Source organism: Hemicordylus capensis, chromosome 2 (assembly GCF_027244095.1).
Source record: "Hemicordylus capensis ecotype Gifberg chromosome 2, rHemCap1.1.pri, whole genome shotgun sequence".
Classification (NCBI taxonomy): Eukaryota; Metazoa; Chordata; class Lepidosauria; order Squamata; family Cordylidae; genus Hemicordylus; species Hemicordylus capensis.
In genome coordinates, this window is record NC_069658.1 from 328,872,107 (window position 1) to 328,895,454 (window position 23,348).

The window sequence follows — 23,348 nt, forward strand, 5'->3', positions numbered from 1 at the left end:
AAAGTGCCCTCTACCTTCAGATGAACCTTATTCTTAGTTTACTAAAGCCTCATTATGTTGAGTATGCATACAGGTGTCTACACATGTACATGTTTCTGTGTGAATGACTGAGCAAGTGTTTTAAAAGTAACCCTGAGAACAGGCCCCCTCAAATGAAAAGGGTTTTCAGTGAAGCTCAGTTGAAGTTTTGTTGGCTTCTGTTATCTAAGACCGGAAAGTCATTATAGTTCCTTTTTTGTTTTTAAACAAAGTTACACATATAAACACCATCCCCACTCACCCACCAATTGGGAAATAAGCAGCAAAGAGAGACGGAAATAGAAGTTGCATCCCTGTGAGAGAGAAAAAGTTGAGGTATATGCTGGCACAGCACTAATGGAAGCTACTAAAAACAAACTTTTGCCAAATAAAAACTGCAGGTTTGCTTTAGGTATCTGGTATGCTGCTAAGGCAGCAGTCCTATGTGTCCTTATTTGGGAGTAAGTCCTCTTGAACGTAACTTCTCAGTAAACATGCAAAGGATCGGACTGTATGGCACTTTCTCACACATGGAGCTCCAGCATTCCACCTCCTACCCGTTGCTTAAGCGCAGAAGAATTCTTCTGATCCTGGAAGATAAACTTAGATCTACATTGTTCATCATAGCTTCAGATTAGGGGTGGGAAGGGGAGTCCTAATCGCCCCCAATGGAAGAGAGGCTCTGGATCCTGGAAAGAGTCTCTCGATTCCAGCCTTCATGCTTGCAAGGGAAACAAGCTATGTCTTCCGAAGGCTAAGAAAGTGGTCAGTGTGTCATTCCGTGTTCATTTGCCCCTGTTCTCCCTTCCCTTGCCCTCTTCCACTCCAGATTCTGCCAAAGTATTAACAATTGTGTGAAAAGCCAAATCACGTGATTAGACGCGGTTAGTTTCCATGCGTTGTCCCGCGTGTTCATCTTTGGCAGAGTGTTTATTTGCAGGAAAACTGACGCAGTTTCATCAGAGGAGGAGTGATGGCGCTGGTAGTCTTTCTTAGTGAAGAACCGAAGCATTCTTCCCACCTCAGTCCTTCTTTGGAAAAAAATGACAAGAGGTGGGAGCTTTTCCAGCTAGGCCTAACCCCAAACGCTTGACTCCTGGCCTGACGTCAAGCTTGGGGGATATCATGTGCAGTAGTACACAGTCCTCCTGTCTCCAAATCGTGCACCCCTCCCAGTTCCTTTTCCTCTCCGCGAAACGCTACTTTCGCTTTCATTTTTGGCTGGGGGGACTGAAGTTCCATCCTTATCCGACTTCGACTGGAAAAGGTGAGTTTTTTTTCCCTTCAAAGGGTGCTTCACTGAAACGTCAGTGAGAAGATAAAACTCAAAAGGCTGCTTGCGTTGTGGACAGGGCAGCTGGAAGAGGGGAGCTACCGTGCAGAGACGGAGAGGAGGGACTTCTTGCCAGAGCTTCGTCTGTTACTGGAGCAGGACTGGACTGGAGAGAAACGGCTGAGAGGTTCTTCCCGGGGTGCGGGGGCATCGTCGCGGGGGTGGGGTGGAGATGTCTGGCGGACTGGGCTTACTCCAGCACTTTGTGTGGGGATGGACTCCCTGATGATGACCATGCTAAAATAACGTCAGATCTTTGAAGCCAATTGCAAGCCCACATGTGTCCCTGCGCTCGCTCGAAAGAAAGAAAGCAAAACTTGTTTTTATTAGGAGGGGGAGCTTTATATCCTGGCTGGCTGCCCTTCAGTTAAAAAACTTTCAAAGCACTAATAGGCAGGAAAAAGCAGAATAATGAACAGTAAATTAAAATCGACCAATATGTAACAAGGAAAGAGAAAATTAAATCCCTCATCAATAAACAGGTGCACCTAGGTGATGTTGGAGCCTGGACCTAAAGGCCTTTGCAGACAGCCCCCACCCCTTGCACACACACAGTATTTTTAATGCAACCACACCACCTGGGACAGGCTAAAAAGGATTGGGAGGCCCCCAGGGCCCTGGACTTCGACCCGGAAGTCCAGGGGTAAGAGTGCCTCTGTCAATAAAGCAGCAGCAACAACAACAACAACAACTACAGTCATCCCTTGCCAACTGCAAGGGTTCTGTTCCGGGAAAACTTTGTGGTTGGTGAATTCGCATTAGGAAAGCCATTGAAATAAATGGCAAACGGGGTTAGAGGAATCACGGTCATGGAAAGACCACAAAATACAGTTTAAAATAAGGTGAGGGAATCCCTCCAAATCCCCCAAATCACCATGAGACAGTAAGAAAAGTGAATGGGAACCCTGAAAATCACCCCCTGACCCCCCAAAAATCAACCGGAACCTCTGAAAATCACCCCTGATCCTGAAAAATCACCCTGAGCTCCAAAAATTGCAAAACAAAAAACCCCACCATCCCAAAACTGCAAAACAAAAAACCAAACCAAAACAAAAAAACCCTCACCAAACCACAGATACTCAGATAGCGGTTGGTGAGGCCTGCCACCAGTTCCCAATCATGGATACTTAAAACCGCGATTGGGAAACCCATGGTTGACGAGGGATGACTGTACAGCAAAAGTCATACTGTCTGAAAAATAGTCATATCCTAGCACCTAAAGGACAGGGTAAGCCCCATGTGAATGAATTTGGAAGAGATGTTCCACAGCCTGGATGCCATCATGGAAAAGGTGACCTTTCTCCAGTTACCACTTGCCTAATCTCTGAAATTAAGGGCACCTAGAATAGTGCTTCTGAGCCCTCACAGATCTCAAAGAATGGGCAGCTTCAAATGGGAGCAGGCAGCCTCCTAGATATATAGGCACTTGTGTGTTCATCAGATTTAAATATGTGCTTTTGTTGTCTGGAATTGGACCATCATTTGTTAGCATGTAGATCCCAGTAATGTAACAGTAGCTTTCTTCTGTAATGCTGTGGCTTCAGAAATGACTTTGCCAACACACACACAAAATCTTAGGTATGCCCACACCAAAACACCTTTAAGTCATGAGATGTCAGAAAGCAAAGCTGTAGATGGAGACTGTTTTGGTTTGGTGAATACAGGGGTGGCTGGTCAGTAAGGGCAGGAGGGGCAGTGCCCCCCCCCCAACAAAAACAAACAAGCTAATGGATCACATTTACCAGCAGCCAGGGACACCTTCAGAGCAGTGAGCTTCTTCCAGCCTCTCCTCCCCTGCCTCTAACTTGTTTTGGTCTAACTGGCTGGAACAGCGGCTACTCAGGCTGCCCCAGTCAATTTGATTCCTAGGGGGCTCCTCCTGGAACTGCCCCCAGGAAGAACTAAATAATGGGTTAAAATGCACATCCTGGATGCTTCAGGGAGTATATTTTTAATACATTTTCCTCTTCTTCCTGAGGGCAGTGTCAGGAGGTAGGGTTGTGCATGGAACTGTTTTGGAGGCCCTTTATGGGCCTCTGAACCGGTTCGAAGAACTGGTGGTTCTGCTGGTTTGAAGGCGGCAGGGGCACCACTTTAAGAACGAGGGAGGGTGCATTTACCCCTCCTACCGCTTTCCACCGCGGGTATCCTTCAGTAAGTCAGCTGATCGGGGCGGCAGCGTACCTCCCTGCCGTCTCGTTGCCCTTGGTCGGATATGGTCAGAAGTCCCCAGTGCGCCTGTGCACGCCAGCACGTTGGGGACTTCTGGCCATATCTGGGCAACGGAGCGGCAGAGAGGTACGCTGCCACCCCGATCAACTGTCTTACTGAAGGACGCTGGCGGCGGGAAAGCAGCAGGAGGTATAAGTACACCCTCCCCTGCTCAAAGTGGCACCCCCGCCACCTTCAAACCACCCCGCCACGGTTCCGTGCACATCCCTACCAGGAGGAGAACCCCAGGAATCCGATTGGCCGGAGTGGCTAGAGTAGCAGCTGTTTCAGCCAGTAAGACCAAAAGAAGATGTTTCAGGCAGAGGAGGAGGGGCTGCAGGAAGCTCCATGCTCGGAAGTATTCCCTTACTGCTGGTAAGTCTGATCTTTTACTAGCTTGTTGGTTTGGTGGGAGCGGGGAGGGGATGCAATCCCTGCTTTCTCTTTTCTGTCCCTCTTTCTGTCTTTTGCCCTTCCCTTCTGCTTTCTGACTTTCTCCTTGCTTTTTGTTCTGGCTTTTTTGCTTTCTGCCTTCTTCCTCTCCACTCCATAAAACCTTTCTGTTTCCTACTTTTGCCCTGCTTTTTTGCTCTTTCTGTTTTCCTCATTGCTGACAGGCTTGGGTAAATACCCAAGCCCACTGGCGTGGAGGAAAGCGGGGGATAGGCTTCTACCTCAGTGACAAGGTTCTCCCCTGCCCTGCTGCTCCAGTGCCCACCAGCTGCTACTGAGTGAATACAATGCTAGTTGAGGGTTTTGCAGAGGGAGAGGATGCTTGGAGAGAGGACCAGCCTTGCCATACAATGCCTGGTAAAATCTCAGAACAAGGGCCAAGCAGGATTTGTAGTGGACAAGAATGATACTTTCATGTAGCACCTTGTCTTGCTCCAAGACTGTCAGAAGCAGGGATATATTTTGCAAAATATGCAAATATGTGCTAGTTTGAAGCATATATAGAGATCACATAATTCAGCTTTTCTTGGGACAGTACCTGGGCAGCCTTAGTACAGAATTTTGATGGGGTGAAGGTTAAGCTCAGTGTATACACAGATGTGAATAAGGGCTCATGTTTATTTGCATTGACTACAGCTAGCTGCTGCTCCTAGTGACTTTTGTAAAATGAAGCTGCCTGTATCTTGTTTGCCAGTCAATGCTGGGGGTATCTTTGGGGAAGGGGGCTTAGCTCTGTGGTAGAGCCACCTGCTTTGCACTCAGAAGTTCCCAGGTTCAAGGTTCCCGGAAACCTTGCAGAGCTGCTGCTGCTGCTGCTTCCTAGACAATACTGAGCTAGATGGATCAATGGCCTGATTTGGTATAAAGCAGCTTCCTGTGTAATTCTGCACTTCTTGCTTCCAGAACAGGATTTTTCAGAAACCATGACTCCAAAATGTTATTTGTTCTTGGAATTTGATGTGACACACCTGCCAGTAGAGAAGAGGTGGGCAGGTGGGCTTTAGGGACCAGGTAATAACCCTGGGTTATTCTTTAGTTCTTTAGTTCTTCCTCCAGTTCTCCAAAGTTTGGCTTTTAAGTCATTCTCCCTCCCTGCTGTTCACCCTCAGGCCTCCAAAATGTACCTGATGCAACTCTAGGATGATGATCTGGCTCCCCTGGCTGCAAGATGCTATTTTCTGGCCTCCTTTCCTCTTTTGATTCACAGATGTGAATGTGCAAGTAGCATCGCTTAAAATAACATCTCTCAAAAGAAGAGAAGAAGCCAAAAGATCATGGGCAGTGCTTTTTTATTTGGCACTCTCCTCCACCCCTGTGCCCCAGCAATGCTGGAAGATCCCCTCTCAATGCTGATTGTTTAAGGATTAAGAAAATGCTTTATTATCAATAATAATAATAATTATTATTATTAATATCAATTAATTAATTAATTAAATTGAATATACCATTCTTCAATTTTAAAAAGTTATCAGAGTGGTTTACCCAGCAAAAGGAATAAGCAAATGGTTCTCTATCCAAAATGGCTGATGGTCTAAAGAAAAGATCAGAGTGGAAACACCAGCAACAGCCACTGGAGAGGGATTGAACTGGGGCAGTTGCTTTATCCCTGCTGAATATAAGAGAACCACTAATTTAAAATATGCCTCTTGGCCCAGTTGGTACAGGTGCTATTATTGATCACTTACTGTGTGTTGCGTAGAGCACATATTTTCATTTCGTATTCAGAAAGTGGTTCTCTGCTTGCAGTCTGGTCATAACTCAGCAATGGAATCAAGGAGAGCAATCATGCACAACCTCCTGCTCGATGCCTTGGAAGACCTTGGTCAAGATGAGTTTGATAAATTTAAGTTCAAGTTGCGTACCACGGCTGCTCCTGGGGATCAGAATATTCCATTTGGGCGGCTGGAGAAGTCAAAACGGGAAGAGCTGGTGGAACTGCTGGTAGAGTTTTACGAGGATAAGGCTGCTACCCTAATGGAGACTATCTTTGAGGACATCGGTCTCAAGAACAATGCTTCTGAACTCCGCAAGGGTATGGATGTGTGTAGGCATGGTAGACTATATATAACTGGCTCTAGTCTAGTCTTGCTGGTAATTGTTTAGAGGATAATCATGGACACCCAGTTTGGCTGACCCTGCCCCCACTTTGCTTTCAGTCCTTTCCTCCACCACCCTTTTGCTCCTCTCCTCCCCTCCTGCTGCACTTCCTCCATTCTTTCCACCAACACCCTGTCACAGCTACATGCCTCATGTGCTCATGCTGAGCACCACCTTTACACTGGGCAGTGCTTAACTGAGTGCACATGCAGTTGACACCGCTCTCCCTTTCTGGGCCTCAAAGGGCTGCTAACGTTTTGTAGCTTAGAGAGGGAGGGAAGGGCAGACCCCTGCTGACACCCGTCGCAAGACTTGGGCAGCACTTAACCATGCCCTTGGCTTCTCCCACCCACTCCTTGCTTTCCACTACTAGTTTAAGACCATTAGGCCATAATGAATTGTGATATGTTTCACTTCACGTGCTTGATAATCCAGATTATGTGGAATGGATTTTTATTCTAAGTTATACTTGATGTAAACTCTTTGCTGTTTCAAAGCTGACTAGCACTCAGTTTTGCGGCAAATGGTTTGGGATTTATTATCAGTCTTAGAATTATGTCATACACAGTAGGCTCACTACTGTAAACTAGAGTGAAAAGGCTTGCTTTTCACAGTATAATGCTGTCTGAGATTATTTTATTTCTTTTCCAGTGGTCGGGGAGCGAGTTCAAGGTATGTGAGCCCCTATCAAAACCTATTGCAGTTATTAGTTTAAGGTAGGTGGGTACATTGTCATAATGTTTGGCCTGCAGCCAAGAGAGTCAGCAAGAGTCTAGAGGCTCAATAATATGTAGAATATGTGTGCAGGGGCAGGGGGCCTGAAAACTGCAGCACTGAAGGTAGAACAGTGGACATTGCTGTTGTGGGGAAGAGGTGAGGAAGTTGTGAAGTTGCCAGACAAGGTTTATAATGAAAGAATCCTGGCAGCCGTGCTGAAGAGTTGGAGCATGATATTCCAACCCTGGTGGAATGAGTGCAGGCAGGGTTCAGTTTGCCCCTCCTCTTCTTAATAGCAAAGAGTGGGTGCATGAACTAATTTATGATGAACTTATACAAGTCTTATTTTTCTGCGATTAGAGTTTTAGTTTTCTATTGTGGATTTTAGCTGCTGCGTTTTTCTTTTTAGCTTTTATTGATATTCTGTCTTAATACTGACCTTTTAATAAATTTCTTCAAGTTATTTTGTTGAGAGGTGGAATGTCAATTTTTAAAATGACCAGCCAGCAGGTGGAAGAGGTAAATGGCAATTTAGGTGTCTCTCTGGACAGTTCTCAGTAACAGTGTGGGCAAACACTGTTTGGGAGAGCTTGCCTCTAAGTATTTGAATTTATTTGTATAAATTCAATTTGTATGCTTGCAGACACAGACCTTTGACAGTTTTGAGTAGAAGAAAAGTAGCTGTGAGGGTCCAGTGGTCAATATAATCAAACCTCCCGAAGATCTCTTGCATTAGGCTAGTATGTTACAGTATTGACATAGATGATGGATCCTTCCACTTTGGATGGGTTCGGACAGGGCTAGATTATGACATGTTGAGGCCCTGACTTGTGTCAGGCTTAAAAGAGAGTGTCTTTTTCATTATGAGCCCCATTGCCCATTGAGATCCATCTGGGGAGGTTCGTCTGCAGTTGCCACCAACTTGTCTGGTGGCTACTCAGGGACAGGCCTTCTCTGTTGCTGCCCCAAGACTCTAGGAACATAGGAAGATGCCATATATTGAGTCAGACCATTGGTCGCTCAGTACTGTCTACACAGACTGGCAGTCTGGACTCTAGAATGCGTTCCCTGCTAAAATAAGAGCCTCCTCATCTCTGACAACTTTTAGAATGTCTCTGAAGACACATTTATTTACCCAAGCTTTTAAACTAAGCTTTTGTTTTTAATTTGTTTTAAGGTTTTAATTTGTTTTATGTTGCTGTAAACCACCCAGAGACAGAAGTTTGGAGTGGTGTACAAATATAATAAATAAAGGGCGCTATAGCATTACAGAACAGGCCAGAAGGCCTGCCCTGGCACATCACTCAAGCCACTTCGCCACACTGCTCACAGTTACAACAGTGTTCTTCTGAAGAGTTGAGCACTGCCTTAACCATGATGGTAAATGATTATCTAAACTGGGCCCAGGTCTAATAAATTTTTTATATAATTTGCAGTTATTTCTGCACAGATTTATAAACTCAATATGATAAATATTGTGTAGTCATGTAAGAATATATATATCATCAATCATCATCATCATCATGTCTGTTTTAAGAGTCTTTTTCCCTTTATGTTTCAACCAATTACATTAAACTTGAAATTTAATCATATTTTTGGTATTCAGAGGCCCTTCATAATGTGAGCTGTAGCTTATTTAGCTTGTACCTAAATCCAGCACTAGGTTTGGATGTAACATTAAGTTTGGATATAATACTGTGGTTTAGTGATACTAATATGAACTTGAGCTTGTGCACTTCCCCCTTCCTTTTGTGCAGAAGGGAAGGAAATTTGCAGCTTCCATTCATGGTTTAGAATAAACCACAATTTATTGTTCTGAGTTGTTCGAAAACTATGGGAAGAAAGAAGTAGGATTCAGATGCAATGACAGATTGCAGTTTGTTCTAAACCACAAATAGAGGCTATAGATCTTCCCCTCTCATATGATCTCAAGGCTCATGCCAGTAACCCCAAAACATGGTTGAATTATGGTTTAATTGTAAGTCTGAATCCACCCTTTATCTTATGGCACCAGGCTACAAAAAGAAGTATGCTAAGAATGTGATGGAAGAGTACCAGCTGACAGAGGACAGGAACAGTCTGTTTGGTGAGAGTACCCCTTTGAATTCACGCTACATTGAGTTGCTAATTATCAAGAAGCATCGGCCTCAGAAGGAGAGGGAGCACGAATTACTTGCTATTGGTAGGAAGCACTTGGAGATACTGGAAAAAACCTGTTCTGATTATTCAACTGATATCAAATATCTTTTTAAGCCGGATGAATCAGGAGTAACCCCAAGAACAGTGGTGTTGCAGGGACCTGCAGGGATTGGTAAGACAATGACCATACAGAAGATCATGCTGGACTGGGCTGCTGGGGAGCTCTATCAGGATATGTTTGACTATGTATTCTGCCTTCGCTGCAGAGAACTGAGCCTTACTGAAGAAGCCAACAGCCTGATTGATCTTATTGTAGAACAGTGTCAGGATACATATGCCCCAGTGAAAGAAATCTTAGCCTGTCCTGAAAAGCTGCTTTTCATCATCGATGGCTTTGATGAGCTTTGTTTCTCATTAGAGCCTACAGAGGATCACATCTGTAACAGTCCTTATTCAAAAGTGTCAATGAAAGATATCCTGAACAGCCTGCTGAGGAAGAAACTCTTGCCAAAGTCTTACCTCTTGATCACAACAAGACCTGGTGCTGCTGAGCGGCTACAGGAGTGCTTGAAGTTTCCCAGATTCATGGAGATCCTTGGCTTCTCTGAAAAAGGTCGCCATAAATATTTTTTCAATTTTTTTAAAGATGAGCGGAAAGCTAACATAGCACTGAGATTCATTGATGATACCACGGCAGTGTCTACTATTTGCTTTATTCCTATAGTGTGCTGGATCATATGTCATGTCATTAAAGTTGAACTGGAAACTGAAGATGAGATAAAAGACACCTTGGACACTACTACAAAGGTCTTTGTGCAATTTTCTCACAATCTCCTTAAACATGACTCCAGGAAATTAAAGAAGTCATCTCTGGGTGAATTTAGAAAACTCTGTTCCATGGCACAAGCTGGCATCCTGGAACAGAAGATCTTCTTTGAGGAGAAGGATCTCAAGGACCACAGTTTGGATGGATCTGATCTCAAAGACCTGTTTCTTGACAGAAGAACTTTTCAGAAGGGGATTGGCCGCTACAGCCTCTACAGTTTTCTCCACCTCTGCTTTCAGGAGTTTTTTGCTGCTATGTGGTATATTCTGCAGGAAGAGCCAGCAGGAGCATCTGATAATAATGAAGGGGACCTGAAGAGACTCTTGATTGAGTGTGAGAAGCCAGGCAATGAACATTTGACTTTAACTTTACGCTTCATATTTGGTCTGAGCAGTGAAAAGGTGCGAGTCTTCCTTGAGCAAACACTACAGTGTAAGACATCTGACCTTGTGAAGCCTCTCTTACTTCAGAGAGCAGAAGAGATTGCTGCTGAGCATCCTCCTAGAAAAGGCTATTGCCTGCTGAATTTTTTCCACTCTTTGTTTGAGAGCCAGGAAGCAGAATTTGCAGAGCGAGTGATGCATTCTTTCCAAACTATTGACCTTTCTTACAGGGCAGTCTCCATGTTGGACTGCAGAGTTCTGGCATTCTGCTTGCAGCACAGTTCAGTCCAGGATCACTCCATCGATCTAACCTTTTGCCGGCTGAAGTCTCATCACATCAAGGCTCTGGCCCCAGGAATAAAAACATGTACAACTTTGGAGTAAGTGACCCCATCCTATAGCGTTTTCAGGAGTAGAAAATGCTGTTCAGCAGTGCAGAGTCGGTCAGGAACCCTGTGGGTTAGACTAGTCCCAGGGTTAGTTGCAGGAGGAAGACAGACATCACAAACCAGAAACTTCCTGATCCTGGGAGTCATAATCTAGGAAGAGCCAGTCCTTTGCCACTGTCTGCTATATGGCTCCAAGGCTTGCTGCATGATCTCATTCTGTACAGTGCTTTTCTGCTCCCTGCAAGTTGTTAGTTTCTGCCCCTGCCTCCTAGTTGATGCCCTTTCCTGTTGTATTTGTTTGGAACTCTCAGCCATAAACACTGCAGTCTTGGCTCTGGCTTCCTGTCTGCACTACAGTCTGTATCCCTGCCTGACTTCTCTGTAGCCTCACCAGATGCTCAGGCCCAAGAACAGATGAACACCTTGGGCAGCCAGCAAGATGGCTGGCTGATGGCCAGTCGTTTGGTTGCACAGAAGGAGGAATCTGATGGCCTCCCTGAGTGACCAGTTGCCCAGACTAAGGGAAGGCAGCAGGTCAGCAGACTGGCACTGGATTGGCCCTTCTTAGGCTAAGAGGATTGATTGATTATTTATTTATTTATCATATTTTTATGCCACCTGATATGTACATCTCTAGGCAGTGTACAAAATTTAAAACAATATTTAAAAATTAGCACAGATTAAAATACAAACAATTAAACAGCAGCGTGAAAACAAAAACAGTATCATAAAACAATTATTAAAACATATTATTAAAATGCTAATTAAAAACCTGTGAGAACAGGTGAGTCTTGAGGGTCTTCCTGAAAACAAACAGAGAAGGAGATGCTCTTATTTCAGCATTGTAACAGGGAACATATTCCAAAGCCCCAGGGCGGCCACAGAGAAAGCCCTGGGTCCTGGGTTGCCACCAAACGAGCCAGTGGCAACCTCTCTCCAAAAGAGCCAGCATGGTGTAGTGGTTAGAGTGCTGGACTAGGACTGGGGAGACCCGAGTTCAAATCCCCATTCAGCCATGATACTAGCTGGGTGACTCTGGGCCAGTCACTTCTCTCTCAGCCTAACCTACTTCACAGGGTTGTTGTGAGGAGAAACTTAAGTATGTAGTACACCGCTCTGGGCTCCTTGGAGGAGGAGCGGGATATAAAATGTAATAATAATAATAATAATAGTAACAGTTGGCAGAGTTCATGACAAAGGAGGCACGCTCTTAAATACCTTGGACCCAAGCCGTTAAGGGCTTTATAAGTAATAACCAGCACTTTGTATTTTGCCCGGAAACATATCATCAGTCAGTGCAATTCCCTTTAAACCGGTGTTATGTGGTCCCTCCATGTTGTTCCAGAGACCAGTCTGGCTGCTGCATTCTGTACCAATTGTACTTTCTGGACGACATACAAAGGCAGCTCCATGTAGAGCGCTTTACAGTAGTCGAGCCTGGAGGTTACCAGCATATGTACCACTGTTTTAAGTTCATTTGTATCCAGAAATGGACATAGCTGTCGTATCAGCCAAACTGATAAAAAACATTCCTGACCACTGCCTCACCCTGAGAAACCAGGGAGAGCTTTGGGTCCAGGAGCACTCCCAAGCTACATATCTGTTCTTTCAGGGGGAGTATAACCCTATCCAGAACAGGCAGATCTAAACCATCTCTCAGGTCCTGGCCCCCCACAGTCAGTACTTCTGTCTTATTTGGATTCAACTTCAGTTTGTTATCTCTCATCCAGCCCATTATCGCTTCCAAGCAAGCATTTAGAGAAGATATGCCATTTCCTGATGAGGTTGACATGGGGAAATAGATCTGGGTGTCATCAGCATATTGATAACACCCAGCACCAAATCTCCTGATAATCTCTCCTAGCAGTTTCATGTAGATGTTAAACACCATTGGAGACAGTATGGAGTCTTTTGGAACTCCACACTTTAGTTCTCGCTTTGCAGAACAACAGTCTCCAAGCAACACCATCTGGAATCTACTAGAGAGGTAGGAATGGAACCATCGTATAATAGTGCCACCCAATCCCCCCTCCCTCAGGCGGTCTAGAAGGATACCATGGTCAATGGTATTGAAAGTTGCAGAGAGATCCAAAAGGATCAGCAGAGTCACACTCCCTCTGTTAATAGCCAGTCGGAGATCATCCACCAGGCCGGCCATGGCAGTCTCAACCCCTTAGCCCACATGGAAGCCAGTTTGAAATGGGTCTAGATAATCTGCATCATCCAAAACTGCCTGGAGCTGAGAGGCCACCACCTGCTCAGTCACCTTGCCCAACCATGGAAGATTGGAAACAGGTCTGTAATTAGCTAACTCTGAAGGATCCACTGCGGGTTTCTTCAAATGTGGTCTAATAATAGCCTCCTTAAGACAAGGAGGCATCCTGCCCTCCCTCAGAGAAGCATTTATAATATTTACCAGACCCTCTCTGATAATATAATTACCAGATGAGATAAGCCAAGTTGGACAAGGGTCAAGAGAACATGTTGTAGGACACACAGTCTGAAGCAGTTTGTCCACTTCCTCAGGAGTCACAAACTGAAAATGATCCAATCTAATCCCATAAGAGGAGTTCCTGGACACCTCCACAGTAGCCTCTGTAATAGCTATGGAATCCAGCTTGGCCTGAATCTGAGAGATTTTATCTGCAAAAAAGTCATTAAAAAATGTCACAGCGAGTGACCGATGGTTCCAAGTTTAAATTCAAGGGGAGGGGGTACATACTAGCTTCCTAACAACTCTAGACAACTCAGCTGGATGTGACTTTACAGAAGCAACGTAGGCAGAAAATAACTGCTTATTTTCCACCTGCACTGCCAGATTATAGATCTTCAAATGTGTGCTGTGATGTGCCCGTTCAGACTTGTGCTGAGTCTCCCTCCACTTGCACTATAGGCATCTACCTCGCCACTTCAATTCCCATAGTTCATCCGAATACTGTCTTTAAAGCAGGTTGGAGAGGGACGCTTGGGAGCGATTGCGTCTACTGCTCTAGTGTGTTCATTATTCCAAGTTTGCACCAAAGCATCGACAGAATCACCAGCAGAGCCAACCCTGGGCTTTTGTGTAAATGCTGGGAGGATCATGTCCCAGTGGCTGGTGCCAGGTGCCATGAGGCTACAGCTGGCAGCCCTACAGATCAAACAACAGGGCAACTGATCAGAGGAAGGAACTAGAGCCATTTCCAGCTTGGGCACGTACACAAAAGCCCAGGATTGGCTCTGCTGGTGATTCTGTCGATGCTTTGGTGCAAACATGGAATAATGAACACACTAGAGCAGTAGACGCAATCGCTCCACATGCCCAAGCTGGAGGTGCCTCTAGTTCCTTTCTCTGATCAGTTGCCCTGGTGTTTGATCTGTAGGGCTGCCAGCTGTAGCCTCATGGCACCTGGCACCAGCCACTGGGACATGATCCTCCCAGCATTTGGTACTGAGCACCTAGCAAATTACTTCTACTTTTGTGAATTTGGTGATTGATTTTCGAATTAGCTCTACACTCAAAATACAAACTGGCTGCAACAAGCATGGGAAACTGTAGCCCCTGAGGCTACCTTACACCTTGAACATTTAAAGTTTATTATGGTTTGATTTGGTTTGGAATGGATACTACCCTTGTCCCAGTACTGCCCCCCACCAGCTTTTATCATCTGATATCCACCTCCCAAAATGCCCTGAATTGAGAACATACTAAGAGACAAAAGCAGGGGCAACACAGGCTGTGCTATCCAAAAACCCAAGGCGAGACCATGGCACAAGGGTTCTCCCCTGTCGCATTACGGCTTCTATGACTTCACCCTGTACTTCGTTTGGTGCAAAAGTGGAGGAGCTCCCTCCTGTCCACTTGCAGCTTCAAAATGAATGGAAAAGAGAGGGAGACTCCAGCTTACTATTCTGTAGTGATGAAAGAGTAATGGATTAGACTCTTAACCTTTTCTGAAGTCATATGAAATCAATGCAGTAGTTGACATGGAAAGATTCAAAAGAAATTACTGGCCTGTCTAGGGATAATGAATGGATTGGTGATGTAGGACTTGCCAAGCTGGCTCAGTCTGCTGGGTTTCCATACCAGAGGATGCAAAACACTTGGCTCCCCCCTACTAATGTTTGCTAAGGAAGAGCTCTTAGTAAAACTCTGCAGATCTCAGCTTTTTTACAGAGTACATTCTAATCTATATAAGCTTTCATATTACCAGAATCTCAATATTGGTGGTTTTTATAAGATATTAAAGGAAGTATGAGAACCTAGAATTGAATAAACCACCATCAGTTATTTTTAGGCCACCTTTCCTATTTTCTCTTTCATTTCAATAATATAGCGGAACTAAACTAGCCACAAAGCATAAACACATCTTCAACTTTCAGTCTCGTCCATTAGTAAAGTAAAGCTTTAAAATTAAAGCTTTAATTGATTGAATGTATTGATTAAAAGTTTGCAGCTCTCCTTCCCATGTATACAAAAGGTGGTGTGGAATTCCATTTGATTGCTCACATTGCGTTACCAGTGCACATGACTTCAACTGGCTCCTTAGGCTGGCCTCTCTCTGGGAGAGAAAGAACCCTAGGTCTCTGCTGCAAACTCTGCTGCCTGAAAGAGTCAGGTAGTGTCACAGGGTGAGAAGGAGGAGGATGGCCTGTAGTCTGCCAGTTCAAATCCCCAAATGCACTTTACCCAGAGTGGAGGTGACCTGTGACAAGTGGCTTCTGTGAGATAATAATGCACTGATTGTCTCACACTGACATCAGGGCATGGCCTTGATTATTTCTGTCCATATTTTCTTGTAGATCTGCACTGCTGGCCGTTCTCCTCTTTGCCATTGAGAATGGTATCATCTCATTCCTCCTCCCTGTAATTAAGGTTTTGCTTCCAAGTGTATAATGTGACTGTGTTTTTCTTGCTTGTAAATGCCTACAGGTGTGCCAGAAGTCAGGCTCCCAGCCTGCTTAGAAATCAGTAATGTTCCTGAAGTTTCTGTGCCCCTACTTGTGTGTCTGTGATTAGAGCAATAAACTGTCTGTGTCTTTTCCTCCACTCCAACTCTGCACAGTGTTTTCACAGCCATTCAGCACCACTGCCATCTATCTCCCTCTTCCCGCTTCTTGTATGGCTCTTCAGTGCATCATTTATTTGCCTTTCGCCTCTTTTGACAAGTATCTCCTTCCACTACACTTCTGTTCCTTTCAGTTTGTGTACTAGGAGCTCCACTTTTCACTTGTGACTCTTTACCTCTAAATATCCAGAATCACATGTTTTTATGCCTAAGATCACTTCATAAATTTCTCTGTTGAGTTTGTCTCCTTATTAATTTTGATCTTCAGTCCTCATGTGTTAAATCAACTGTTCAATTTAATTTAAAAGTTAGTCTATCACATTTTCAATTACTATCCTACTCTGTTTTGGCATACAATTAACTGAAGTTTAACAAGCCCATTTGCAGATTGAAAAGGACATATATGAACTGTTGGCTATGAAGTAAGAATCTTCATAGTCTCTGCACGATTGATTGATTGATTGATTGAATTTATATACCACCTGACTCCAAAGGCCTTAGGTGGTATAGAAGTGTAAGTGTGTGTGTGTTTGTTATTATAATGTATATTAGATCTCTGTCTGATAATCAATCAATTCTGATAATCAATCAGAATAAATTATTTGAATATACATATAGTATTTTTTCCAAATTCATTACAGGCACCTTTTTAAAAAAAAGTTTCTGCAGATTTCTGAGGTTTTGTTTGCTCTAGGTCAGGGACTGTGGTGTTAGAGAAAAGATGCATAGAAGATCTAAAAGTAAGTGGACTGATTGCAGATATAAGAAGGCTCCTTACTCTGTCTGGACCCTGCAACTCCATAAAGTCACCTCCTGATACTGAACTTTTAGCAGTTACATTTCTAAGCCTGTTCAGTCCATATTGATTAGGAATTTAGGACCAAGCTAGATGATATGTAGAATATCCAGCTGAGGTCTGCATGCCTGTATTTTTAAATGCAGAGATACCAGCCACATAAATCCCGGTTTGGATTGAGACCATGGTGAGAGGGATAGGGGGACACTAACTCTTGGCCCCAGCTCTGGTCCCAACCTAGATTTGGCATGATCCCAGCCATGCAGGTTACACCACCTTATATTCCTCCCAAATTCAGAATGAACCAATTCAGAACCTGTCTTTTTCTTCTGCAGATTTGGAAGTAACAAACTTGGGAATTCAGGAGTGAAAGTTCTTTGTGCCATTCTGAAGGAACTAGCTTGTAATATTACGATTCTGGAGTAAGTAACATGGGAGCAGAGGTATACATAATGTGTTGGGTGGATGGGCAGCCTTTGCAGTCTTAGTGTTCAGATTACTGAGTATGTGGCCTGTTCTAATGGGAATGCAAGGCCTGCAGCATGCTGGCAGCAAGAAAAAACCAGTGATAGGCAGCAGTTAGCAGAAAAACGTATCTGGACACTACTGTGTGAGAGGTTGTTCAGGGAACAAGAGGCAAGAGTGGAATCGAGATAATCTGGATTAGGGGCAGTCTTTAAATTAATTCAACAAAATATAGGTGACCAGAGACAGGGAGGCTATTCTCATGACCAGCAAAAAATTGGGCTAGGAGAGCCTAGCCCGATTTTTGCTGGTCATGTAAGCCACCGGGCTCGCAGGCAAGCCCGGTGGTTTACAAGCGGGTAACCCGCTTGCGTAGCCCTCCCCTTAGCCCAGCTTAGCAGAGCGTGTGTTGCTACGGTGTGGCTCTGCAGCATGGCAACTCACGAGGAGACCCCTGACCGAGAGGCTTAAAAACAGCCTCCTGGCTCAGGTGTGTCTCCAGCATGCTCTGTGCACTCGTGCAGAGCATGCTGCAACTTCCGGGGGCCGCATGGCCTCCGAACTCCCAAGCCCCCGCTGTCTGCATAACGGAGCTGGCAGTCATGTCGGCGGCTGATCCTGCTGCCCAGGGCAGACTGGACGATCGTCTGCGCGGGCTAAGCCCGCTAACCCCGTTATGGTGGGTCTCACTGATCGTGAGACCCACCTCAGGGTCTTAATTGTAGTGGAACCCTGGTTCAAGATGAAGATCTTTGTATTAGCTCGGGCCTTTTGGATCTCTGGATTCTAGAACTCAAATTACCTTATATTGTTTTATGCTGTGGCTCCTTTACTGCTCCTGACCTTCATATTTATTCTTATTGTTAATGGATGTGAGGCACTTAGGAAGTCCTCAGACTATAAAATAGGATACGTCTGGTTTAAATAGCATTAAAAAAAAGCACCAAAATGTTATACGTAGTAAACAGAATAAAACAGTAAGCTCTTATAAATTAGACCTTAAAGAAGATCTTAATCTAATAGCAACATAGAAGAATTTCGCCACCACTTTAGTGACCTCATTATTTTGGTCCTCAAGGCAGAAGTTCAAATAAAAGGGGTCAGCTCTTCCTGGAAATTGCTCTAACAAAGGGGAGATAAGTTCTTTCCTGGTATCACAGTAAAGAGAGCACTATAACAACACACGCGAAACCGTTTCAGGGAGGCCTGCAGCAGTTTTAAATAAATAAATGGAATGTGAGGCCTGACTTCCTGGAGTGGGCAGCACTTAGATGTGGAGGCTTGCGCGCCTGTCCTCCTAGCAGCCTCTTGGTGTGCTTTCTGGCGTAGGAGCGTGAGGGGCCTTGGACGTTCATCAGGCTGATTCTTCAAGCTGCCTACTCAGCTATTCGGAGTCACTAGCTTAAGTTCCATATCCACAAATGTCCTCTGACTCACAACAGTCCTTGGACTCTTCCTGCTTTGGAACTTGGGGGTGTGGTACCATTTGGCTCGGCGTTTACAGAGGCCGAGTAACCTCTTGGAGCTGGGGTCATGACAACCTGTCGTGGTGGTGGATCACTTTGCTATGCTGGAAGAGGGCCTGTCTTTACATCTCTCCAAGGATTCAGAGTATTCCCAACACCTTTATCCATCATAATCTAACACAGCTTTAGCCTTGAACAGAAAGAAGCATTCTCATCAAGAACAGACTGTGAGGCTTGCTAGAAACTGGGAGAGTTCATGACAAGTATCTTTCAGTAGCTGTTTGGCTTCAAAGTATCCTTAACATATATAGCCATTATCTAAGGTTATTGATGAAAGTCATGCCAACACCCCACAGCTGTCATTTCATAGTAAAATGACACTTTGGTAGTAATGTGGCAGCCAATGCCCAGTTTGTGTCCTTAGTAACATTTTGGAACCTTTTGTTTATGTAGTCATTGTTAGATGATGCAGTGCTCTGCACAACAGACCAACAGGAGTCATGGTGGTTCTGATAGAATTGGTTGGGCTAGAAGTTTGCTTCCAAAAGCCATTCATTCATTCATTGTTAAATTTATATACAGCTTTTTGTTAAAACAATCTCAAGGCGGTTTACAGCAAAATTTAAAAACAAGATTGTAAAAAAGACCCAATTAAAATATTAAGCTAAAAATATAAAACAAATCTGATTAAAAATTTAAAACACAAGCATAAAAGCAATACAGAGTACAAAGAGCAGCAGCAGTGACAATCATATAAAAGCCTGGGTAAAAAGCCACGATTTAACATGCTTTCTAAAAGCTGTGATGGAGACTGAGGTGCGAATAGCCACCGGAAGAGCATTCCAGAGTCTGGGGGCAGCAACAGAGAAGGCCTTGTCCCGCATGCACGACAACCGAGCCTCCCTCATTGTCAGCACCCAGAGCAGAGCCCCCTCAGATGACCTCATCAAGCGGGCAGCAACCCTTGGGAGCAGGCGGTCCCTCAGGTATCCTGGGCCCAAACCGTTAAGGGCTTTAAAGGTCAAAACCAGCACCTTAAATTAGACCTGGAAACAAACTGGTAGCCAGTGGAGCTCTTTCAAAATGGGTGTGATGTGCTCCCACTGGGCAGCTCCAGATAAAACCCTAGCTGCCGCATTTTGCACCAGCAGTTTCTGAATATTCTTCAAGAGCAGCCCCACGTAGAGCGCGTTACAGTAATCCAGCCGTGACATGACTAAGGTGTGGGTAACTGTGGCCAGATCTACCTTTTCGAGAAAGTGTTGTAGCTGGCGCACTAGCCGAAGCCGTGCAAAGGCACCCCTGGCCACCGCCTCCATCTGAGCTTCCAAAAGCAGAGCCGGGTCCAGTAGTACCCGCAAGCTGTGTACTTGCTCCTTCAAAGGGAGTGCAACCCTATCCAGAACCGGTAAAATCTCCTCATCCCTATTGGCTCTCCTACTCACCAACATTACCTCCATCTTGTCTGGATTCAATTTCAGTTTGTTAGCCCACATCCAACCCATCACGGCCTCCAGTCCCCGATTCAGAACATCCACCGCCTCCCTAGGATCAGATGACAAGGAGAGAGAGAGCTGAGGGTCATCTGCATATTGCTTTTGATTCTGTTTGCACCAAAGCACTGAAGAAATAATGAAAATCTTTAGACCTAGTATGTGATCTGGCTGTGCCTGTTTCTCTGCTTTGCCATTGACAGTCTTAGTGAAAACTACCTCACAGATGCCTGTGCCCAAGAACTCTGTGCTACTCTGAGCACCAGCCACACACTCCAAAGACTTAGCCTTCTAGACAACAGCTTCACAGAGACATCTCTGCCCTTCATCCTCCACCTCATGGAGACCTGCACCAGCCTGTCCCTTTTAAGGTGAGTCTGTTCATTACGCAGTGAGTGTTGGGAAGGATGGGGGAGAGAGCTTAAAGGAAGGGGGTGGGATAATATTGCCCTATTGTCATTGCTCCTGCGAGGCTGCGACCAAGGGAGCTAGTGAGTGGAGAGATGGCCATCTTTGATTTTTTTTGGTCTAAGTTGAGAACAACAGTGTCTAGATCATTAGGTGAGTATGATAAAAATGCATTTCACTTTGAGAAACATGCAAGTTGTCTTGTGGTAATCTACAGACAAGTTGCATGCTATTTCCTACATAAAACTTCTTTCTATGTAGGAATTTTGTCACATTTGAAGCAGCTTTAAGGCAGTTCAAACACCATAGGCCTATAGCAGTGAATGAAGAAGTGCAGCATTTCTGGTTCCTTTTTAGGAAGTTCTACACTTCATTGGCTTGAACAGATCCTAATAAATCACTGGACCCTTCCCATCTAGGCTGCTCGTTGCCATAAAAGATAGGAAGGCATGGCAGCTCATCCACAGCAACTGTATCTTCAGCCCCAGGCACTCACTTGCCTCTCTGGGTTTTCTTCCAGGTTGGATGGATATGGATTTGGTAAGAAAGGAAGAAAGCGCTTGAGACAGCAAGAGGAAAAGATAAAAGCAAGACCATTTTTGTTGCTGATGTGACACGGAGTCGACACCGACTTGACGGCACTTAATCAATCAATCAACTTCAGTTGTTGGAATTCCTTCTCAGACAAGAAAGTTGACAAGAGTCATCACTGGATTTAAAAACAAACTCTTCTACCAGTTCTCCAGTTTTTCTTTTGGTTTGAGTCTCTCTGCATAATTCTACACGCTGTTCAAGCTTGGCTAAAAGTTAAACATTCTTGTTGTTTTATTACACATGTACTGAAATTGTTGTCCATAAGAAATTAGTAACATTATGAAAGTTGGCAACCATTTTATGGTATCATAATTGTATCCAGTTCTTTCGCAGTTCCTGTTCAAAGCACCACAGTTCCAACATAAGAACAGCCCTGTCCCCTGCTGGATCCAGCCCAAGGCCTCTCTAGCCCAGCACCCTGTTTCGCACAGTGGCCCACCAGATGCCTCTGGGAAACCCACGGGCAAAAGCTGAGGGCATGCCTTCTCTCCTCCTGCTACTCCCCTGATTCAACCTAATAAAAATATCTCATGTTCCTTGTTTATGTTGTTTGGAAAGTTGTATACTGCTTTGTAATTGCCCTGTATGCCTTATATAAATGTTTGAGGTATGTGTGTATTTGTGTAGTTTCTGTTTAGCATTGTAGCCTCATATAGACATTATGTTCTATGAGTGTATAGATATCTGCACACTTGTACATTTGTGTGTGTGAATGACTGTATTTGGGTTCATATTACCCTACTGTGTACATAGTCCGGAAACTGTAGTTGGTACAGAATGTGGCGGCCAGGTTGGTCTCTGGGTCATTTTGGAGAGACCATATTACTCCTGTGTTAAAAGAGCTACACTGGCTGCTGATAAGTTTCTGGGCAAAATACAAGCTGCTGGTTATTACTTGTAAACCCCTAAACAGCTTAGGCCCTGTTTTTTAAGAGAACGTCGTCTTCACTGTGAGCCTCATTGCCTGTTGAGATCTTCTGGAGAGGTTTGTCTACAGTTACCACCGGCTCATCTGGTGGTTACTGGGGGATTGGCCTTCTCCGTTGCTGCTCCTGGGCTTTGGAATGTGCTCCCAGTTGAGATAAGAGCCTCCCCATCTCTGGCAACTTTTTAAAAGGCACTGAAGACATATTTGTTCACCCAGGCTTTTAATTATATTTATAGTTTTAATACTTTTAATGTTTAAATGATTTTAATTGTAAACCACCCAAAGACACAAGTTTTGGGTGATATAATTAAAATCAGAGGATATGCTCCTGCCAAAATGAAGCACACAAGTGCCATTTATTTCAATAGGAGACTTAAGCATATGCTTAAATCCCTCACACTGAAATCAATAGGATTTTGCCAAGATTGTGCCTGGTGTTCTTTCCCCTTGTTACTGACTCATAAAAGGAAGCAAACAAAAAGTGGTTTTGCATTGCCTCCAAAACAGAGCATGACTTGAGCTCAAATGGGTTTCAAAGGGTTCCATAGCCTCGGAGCTACTATTCAGAATGCCTCCCTGTGTACCTTTAGTGTTCTGTCTTGGCACACAGAGAGTGCCTCAAGGAGAGCATCAGCACTGAATCTTTGCATTTCTTCTGAAAGTGTTAGGAAATGGCTTTTAAGCAGAAGCAGATGTGATATTTTATGTGTTCACTCAGGGACCCTTGTTCTCAGAAACTGTGATCGTGGCAGAAATTAAAAGCAAATATCCGTTAAAAAGGAAAGAGACCAGATGGGCTCGTGGAATGCTATGATTGTGCTCAGGGGACTGTGGCAAGATGCAGAAACAGCTTGAGATGGTGAATTTGACTTGGGATTGAGCAGCCAAAACATGAGTCCTCATTTTGCACTGAAATTGTGGACTTGGATAAGTTATTCCTGGAGTCCAGCCACAGAGAGAATGGCTAAGATCCAGACTAATGTTGCCCACACTGAAAAAAGATTTGTGCGCACAATAGGGGAGGGATGCATATCATTAGTTAGTTAGTTGTTTATTTACGACATCAGACATCAATATACACAGAATATACACAGTAAAGAGAGAAAACAAAAGCGGAAACAAAATCTAAAATGTCATCAAATACATAAAATCAGGAATCTTTGACAGTAACCGATTGCTGTGCTCTAGCTTCTCTTAGTTTGGTCAATGTGTAACAGAATTTAGCAACCGCCAGGGATATTGTTAGGTCCCTATCTTCTAATAAACATAAGAATCGTCTCCACTGAGAGGCTTTTGAGATCTTTCAGATACTGAGATAAAAATAAATCTCTTTCATCAGTATAAAGTGGACAATGTAACAGTGAATGCATCAATGTTTCAGGAGCAGCTCCGCAGGGGCATAGTCTCTCCTCATAGGGTTTTCTCTTAAATTTCTCTGCTAACATCGCTGAGGGTAGGGCATTCAAATGAGCTCTTGTAAACGCCCAGTGAAGCTTTGGTGAATAGATTGTATAGAAATAAGAGGCTATGACCCAATCTTTCTTGGTGCTTAGGAATTGTAGCGGCCTAATTATAGAGGCCCTT

The 23,348-nt window shown here is 44.3% G+C and overlaps 1 protein-coding gene across 6 annotated transcripts; it reads left to right on the top strand.

Annotated features, from left to right (window-relative positions):
• Positions 1 to 948: 948 nt before the first annotated feature.
• On the top strand, positions 949 to 21,454 carry LOC128347666 (NACHT, LRR and PYD domains-containing protein 3-like). Of its 6 annotated transcripts, none has more exons than XM_053302601.1 (7): positions 1,148 to 1,285; positions 5,762 to 6,047; positions 6,764 to 6,784; positions 8,844 to 10,557; positions 16,746 to 16,832; positions 20,038 to 20,205; positions 20,763 to 21,454. In XM_053302601.1, exons 2-7 carry the CDS (start codon positions 5,780 to 5,782, stop codon positions 20,854 to 20,856), a joined length of 2,352 nt encoding a protein of 783 aa, XP_053158576.1. In that variant the 5' UTR covers positions 1,148 to 1,285; positions 5,762 to 5,779; the 3' UTR covers positions 20,857 to 21,454. The 6 variants fall into 6 exon arrangements, with proteins under 6 accessions (XP_053158579.1, XP_053158576.1, XP_053158577.1 ...); XM_053302602.1 differs by lacking the exon at positions 1,148 to 1,285 and adding an exon at positions 1,413 to 1,478; XM_053302600.1 differs by lacking the exon at positions 1,148 to 1,285 and adding an exon at positions 3,713 to 3,937.
• Positions 21,455 to 23,348: the final 1,894 nt, after the last annotated feature.

Excerpts from the sequence above, each read along its gene's own strand:
- LOC128347666 (XM_053302600.1), top strand. The coding sequence starts at position 3,911 with ATGCTCGGAAGTATTCCCTTACTGCTG. Across the intron at positions 3,938-5,761 it reads GAAGTATTCCCTTACTGCTG|TCTGGTCATAACTCAGCAAT; the intron begins GTAAGTCTGATC and ends CTCTGCTTGCAG. Across the intron at positions 10,558-16,745 it reads AAAACATGTACAACTTTGGA|ATTTGGAAGTAACAAACTTG; the intron begins GTAAGTGACCCC and ends TTTCTTCTGCAG.